The sequence below is a fragment of the Arachis ipaensis genome, chromosome B06 (assembly GCF_000816755.2).
Source record: "Arachis ipaensis cultivar K30076 chromosome B06, Araip1.1, whole genome shotgun sequence".
Classification (NCBI taxonomy): domain Eukaryota; kingdom Viridiplantae; phylum Streptophyta; class Magnoliopsida; order Fabales; family Fabaceae; genus Arachis; species Arachis ipaensis.
This window is the reverse complement of record NC_029790.2, coordinates 3665779-3672327: the sequence shown is the minus strand read 5'-3', so window position 1 is coordinate 3672327 and position 6549 is coordinate 3665779. Positions and strand designations below refer to the sequence as shown.

General features: G+C 34.8%; 1 protein-coding gene across 1 annotated transcript; it reads left to right on the top strand.

Annotated features, from left to right (window-relative positions):
* Window positions 376-4013, top strand: LOC107645422 (zinc finger CCCH domain-containing protein 14). The gene is made up of 3 exons (XM_016349438.2): window positions 376-766; window positions 1454-1514; window positions 3002-4013. Exons 1-3 carry the CDS (start codon window positions 694-696, stop codon window positions 3753-3755), a joined length of 888 nt encoding a protein of 295 aa, XP_016204924.1. The 5' UTR covers window positions 376-693; the 3' UTR covers window positions 3756-4013.

Genomic DNA, 6549 nt, shown 5'->3' with positions numbered 1-6549 from the left:
AATTGTATATTAAAATTAAATAAAAAATGATGATAAATAAATTTAACATCTTAAATTATAAGAAAAAAATATTAACACATCCATATATAGATAATATGGTATAATAATAAATAAATGCCTTTTTGGATTATTATTTACCTAATATAAAATATGCTAAGCAATAGGATTTTTTTATTTGATATTTTCTAAACGAATGTAAGTAAACTTTATGATTGTGCTTACTTCATTTGTTAACTTGCAATAGTTTTAACAAAACTACGATCAAAACTTAAAATAATCTACGTGACCAAATTTCAGGGAACGAAAATCAATTATTAGATATCATGTCATATTAATTATTTTGTGATGTATTCACTTATAACGTCACTCCTGTAGTAAATCAATAAAAATCTGAGGAAAAAAATAGAAAAGAAAGATTTTATAATCTCAGCGTTGCCCTTCTATCCCTCCCTTTTTCGAAGCCACCCTTTCTCAAATTCTATCTGTTCCTCCGTCCTCCAAAAACCCCCTCTTTAAGGGTGACGGCTAGGGTTAGGGTTTTTCCACCACTCTCCGCAATTGCCATTCTCTCCTTGTTCTTCTACTTCCCACTTGGATCCCTCTACTTGAAAATTAAATCCTTATTCTTTCTAGGGTTTCCCCTGTTCGGCCTTCTGATTCAGAAGTTCGTTCCTTTTATTAGGATCCCGATCTATGGATACCCGTAAGAGAGGAAGGCCTGAATTCGGATTCAACGTTAACGGAGGACTCAAGAAAAACAAGCAAGGTTTGTTTTTTAGCATTCTAGTTCTTATGGGTTCCTCTTGCACTTTTGTAGTTTTGTTTACTCCTCTTATATTTTGGTTCTGCTTCGAAAGCTGCTTGTTTTTCTTTTTTTGTTCAAAGTAGGCTTAATGTAATACTTATGTGCAAACTTCTTCCTTTGTGTCTATAAAATGTAATAATAATGAGTTAAAAACTAAGCTTATCCACACTGTCATGAAACTTTTATGTACGTATGTGTGTGAGAGAAAGAACAACTATAGATTCAGTCTGCTGTGGAGCTTAATGAGGAGGAGTTTTCTTCTCCCATGCTCACAAGGACACAAATATACCAACATATGTGTTTCAGATTGGTATGGCGATGGAAAATATCAGATAAATGTGGTTGCCCCCATTGCTTTCCTTAAAATGTTTCATAATGAACTCAAAACATCTAAGTGTTAACATAAAAAATTTCTAAACATAGTACAACTCAAAAGCAATTTTTATTCTTTAAATTAAAAGCTTGCTATGTTAATTAATTAACTGAAAGTGTAAACAGGTAAAATTTCTAAAATATCTAAAATCTAACTACTCAGAAGTAAATATGATATTCTTCTTTCTTAAGTTCTTAACAGCTTTAGAACAAAGTGTACTAAATTAATAAGCAAGAGTATGTTAACTGAGAAGAAGTAATAATGTTTTGCAACAGAATTGGACTCCTTATCAACTGGTGTAGGAAGCAAATCGAAGCCATGTACCAAGTTTTTCAGGTTCTAATCTATTCCTGTCTAAATAAGTCTTATCAACTGCATATTTTATATTTTAATATAAATATAATTGTTAGAAAACTAAATTGTATAATTCCACTAATGAATCGAGCATCCAAAGCTTCTATACAGGTACTTACTGTTCTTTGGTCTAAACAAGTTGTGAGAGAATTTTGGTTTATTAATGGAGCACGAAATAGATAAGAAGTGGGAGGATGATAATTGGCACTGAGACCACTACACAAATGATAAATTGATCATTTTTGTCTCCATATAACCTTAGAGCCAATTAGCTTGTTTACATTTAATTATGCTCAACAGTAACTTTTTGGCTTTTACTTATTCTATTTTTTATGAACCCACCTTTCAATTGATAAGCTATGAACAAGCTAATATGAATTGAATGTTGATTGGTTGTGTCAGGTATGATGTTAAAATTTTACACGTGAATTTACTAGTTTTGGTCTCCAGTTTTGCACTTCTGTTGAAGCAAATAAACATATTTTTGGCCATCATAACCTTTTAAGAAAGACTCATAATAATATAATTTGAAGTTCTGATATAAAACTTTCAGCCAGAAACAATAAGTTAATCTCAATCATGATTTTATCTATAATAGCATACCACCTTAAGGTAGTCTTTAAGTATTATCTTATCTTTGCTCCTGTAAACCTGTTTGGTCTTCAATACTTGATATAATTGTTTCTTTTATCCAACTAAGTCGTCTAATTCCCTTTGTCCTTTTCTATATAATTTCCTTCTAAAGTAGGATGTAGTTACCTGTATTATAATCATTATTGGAAACAGCCATGATAGTAGTTTATGTGCATTGTTTGAAATTTACCATAAATGTGTTCTTGTATTCTATGGTATTTACCATGCTTGTAGCACCTTTCCAGTTCTAGTTGTATACCCAACTTCTTCCGAGTCTTTGGGAAAATCCCAGTATCTGACTATTCGTGATTTTGGTCTGCTTTACTGTAATTGCAAGTTAGACTGAGTTCTGGTATATTGTCACTTTGTCGACTAGACTGGTTAATGAGAAATCGTGATGTGGTTGGTCCTTGGATCTCATTCTTTGTTAGATTTCTCTCCCATTTGACCTATTGTCTCTTCTGTCCTGCAAATGTTCCTGCTGGATGTTTCCCTATCAGGAACTTGGTTTTGGGTTTAGCCTTTTTCAAATAGTTATATTTGGAGGATCTGTTATAGAAATTTATGTGAGATACTATTAGATTGCATGACTTCATATAATAGTAAATAATGGAATGGTCAATTTAGGCTAAAGTTGCTCTATAACATGTTAGCCATGGATCTCTGAGCATTTTCACATTCTTTTAAGTAAATGAAGGTGGAAATCAGTTACTGTGTTTACTTTCACCTTTAGAAACATGGAAGGGTCACTTCTCTCTTCTTCTTCTTCTTCTGTGTCACCATTAATTATATCTCCAGTGGTGCTTGCCTGATTGTGTCATATTTTTGTTTTGCAGTACTGCTGGCTGCCCATTTGGTGAGGGCTGCCACTTCTTGCACTATGTACCTGGTGGCTACAATGCTGTTGCCCAAATGATGAATCTGGCACCTGCTGCACCTCAAGCATCTAGAAACATTGCAGCCCCACCACCACCTGTCCCTAATGGATCTGCACAGTCTTCTGTCAAAACCCGCATATGCAACAAGTTTAATTCTGCTGAAGGCTGTAAATTTGGTGATAAATGTCATTTTGCCCACGGTGAATGGGAACTTGGCAAGCCTATTGCTCATTTTGATGATCATCGTGCCATGGGTCCCCCTCCAGTAGGTCGCATGGCTGGTCCTGGTCGAATGGAGCCGCCCCCTGGTCCTGCCACTAGCTTTGGTGCCAATGCTACAGCCAAGATCAGTGTAGAAGCTTCCCTTGCCGGAGCTATCATTGGGAAGGGTGGTGTAAACTCGAAGCAGATATGTCGCCAAACAGGAGCCAAACTTTCGATTCGAGAGCACGAATCGGATCCAAATCTCAGAAACATAGAACTCGAGGGAAGTTTCGAACAAATTAAGGAGGCGAGCAACATGGTAAAGGAATTACTTTTGACCTTGCAGATGTCTGCGCCCCCTAAATCGAACCAAGGTGCCCCGGGGTCGGCCGCTCCTGGAAGCAACTACAAGACCAAGCTGTGTGAGAATTTTTCAAAAGGATCTTGCACTTTTGGGGACAGATGTCACTTTGCACACGGTGCTGCGGAGTTGCGTAAAGGTGTATGAAGTATGAGTCGTAGTCAGATGCATTGTTGGGTTTTGCCATCATATTAGAGTTATTATGATTATTGTTTGTTATTGCTGTGCATTGCTACTTAGTGGTACTGACAGGATTTTCGGAAATGTTTTGCTGTTGAGTTTCCTTACAACTATTTCTTAACATTGCAATTGCAACTTCCCCCTATACTCTGATCTAAAACCTACTTGATGGGTTTTGTTCTTTTAGGGTTGCAATTTGCAAATGTTCTTGTGTTCATTTCCCTCAGCTGTCCTCTTTTTTTCTTTTTCTTTTTCCATACTCTAATTCACACTATCGCATAACCATAAATAGAATAAAAGCAATGGGGTAATTCAAACATAAAATTAAGTGCGTTGAATAATAATTAAAACATAAGCTCCCAGTTACCAACTCTCAAATGGTCCAATTTCACTATAGTTCATAACAGGCAAAAAAAAACAATCATAATTCATGAGGGAAAGGAACAAGGTGGGTTATAAACGGTTATAATTGTAAGTAAAGGACACTTAAAGCGGAGTTTAGTTGGGTCGGGGAAAAAAAAAAACAGAAGTTTAAGCTTATGGGTTATATTATATATACTTTCAAAGAGTAAAGACATAGTAACCTTTTTAATTTTATCTTTTCTTTGTTTCAACCTTGTTTTTCTTTTTAATTTTAGAAAGTATAAATTGACAGCTGATAATTTATAAACTGAATATGGATCATGATTATACATCTGAAGCAATAGATAAATTTTGATAAGGACAAAAGCAACAAGTGATCTATACTGGTTTGTCCCAAGCAACATGAAGATCAGACATCAAAGGGAACCACATACATATCACTTGTAATTGACTTTTCTTCTGATTCTTTTTCCCAATTTGGAGTGGCAATGATTTGAAGATATGTACCTGTACAAAATATATATAGTTATTATTTTACGTGATAATGCAAAGAAGGAAACTCTGCTGCTAAGTTGTGCCTTTCATTATGGGATTTTGTTTCCCTCCTCCTCCTCCTTTTCTTTTTTTCCTTTTTTTTTTTTCAACATGACAATCTTTCAACATAAGTGCATGTAATTTGGTTGACACCGAATTTTACTATAAAACTAGTATATGTTCTCGTATCCTGTATGCTATGCAGCACGGATTCTCCTATGGTGTCGGCGTATCCGTGTCGGACATGAATCCGACACCGACACTCGACAGATACTTCAAACGAGTGTATCGGTGACGTGTTTTTTTTGCGGTGCAGAATTTTGGTGAAGCTGTCACGAATCCGAACGAGTCCGACCTGATTTTGTGATTTTATGGCCCAATTAACCGATTAAAAAAAATTTATTAAAAAATTAAGTAAATATATATTAATTATTATTATAAATATTTTACAAAGTTATAATTAAAATCAAACTCTCAGGATTTTTAATATTAAAATATTAAAAATAATTAATATTTATCTTAATCAATTTGAATTTGTTGAGTGATCAAGGCTTACAAGATGCTTTGCACACAGGAGAGACTAATGCTAGTAAATATTTCTCGATTTAATGCTACACGGTTGATCATGACGTTCTCAAAGTTAAAATTTCAAACTAATAATACTTTTCTCTATAATTGGTTTCAGAAAATGTTGGCAGAAGAACGATATTATCATCGTCATTCATGGACAGTCATCGAGACATGACCCAACGGTACGAGGATAGAATGACTATTGTTCTTAAAGAAGGAAAACTGGATATTTTTCTCACTATGGCATGCAATCCATCATTGTCAGAAATAGCTTTGGAACTCAGTACTACTCAAACTCCACAGGATCGTTCGGATCTAACAACTAGGATTTTCAGAGCCAAATTCGAATAATTAAAGGAGGATGTTATTATCAAGGGTGTATTAGAAAAGTTAAAAAGTTATATTTATGTCACTGAGTTTCAAAAAAAGGATTGCCACACGTGCATATATTGCTAATTTTAGAAAATAATGACAAGTTGAGTGATCCTAACCAATATGATAGTTTGGTCCGAGCGAAAATACCATGTAAAGAAGAAGAACCACACTTACATGAGGCAGTGCTAAGGCATATGATCCATCCGCGTCCTGGCGGAATACTTAATCAATCTTCACCATGCATGAAAAATGGTTAATATAAACGCAACTACCCAAAAGAGTTCGCAGCAGAGACACGATGAGGTGATGACTCATATCCTCAATATAGGAGGCGATTTGATACTCCAATCCCTATAAACAAAAATGTCACAATTGACAATAGATGGAAAGTTCCATACAATCCTTGGCTACTACTGAAGTATGATTGCCATATCAATGTAGAGATATGTAATAGTATCAAGAGTATAAAGTATCTGTACAAGTATTGCTATAAGAGATCAGACCGTGTTGCAATAGAAGTTCACAAAAGGTCACATTACGATGAGGTGAAATAGTTTATTGATGCATGATGGATTGCCGCTCTAGAGGCATGTTGGAGAATATTTAAATTCAACATTTACCGAATGTACCCATCAATTGAAAGGTTGCAAGTTGATTTACTAAATCAACATCAAGTGAGCTTTTAAGAGCACCAAACTATTTTTGAAATAGTTAATAATGACTACTTTTCAAGAACAATGCTCATTGAATTCTTTGCACTTAATCGGGCTGATGACCAACAATCTAGGCATTTTTTGTATAGGAAAATCTCAGAATATTACAGTTGGCACAACAAGAAAAAAGAATGGCATCGACGCAGGTCACAAAAGAGAGCTATCGGTCGAATCTATACTGTTTCACTAACAGAAGGAGAAAAATT

Bases quoted from the DNA above. Each gene is read 5' to 3' on its own strand.
- LOC107645422 (XM_016349438.2), top strand. From the start codon at position 694: ATGGATACCCGTAAGAGAGGAAGGCCTGAATTCGGATTCAACGTTAAC. The intron at 767-1,453 runs GTTTGTTTTTTA...GTTTTGCAACAG, and splicing joins ACTCAAGAAAAACAAGCAAG to AATTGGACTCCTTATCAACT. The intron at 1,515-3,001 runs GTTCTAATCTAT...TTTGTTTTGCAG, and splicing joins CCATGTACCAAGTTTTTCAG to TACTGCTGGCTGCCCATTTG.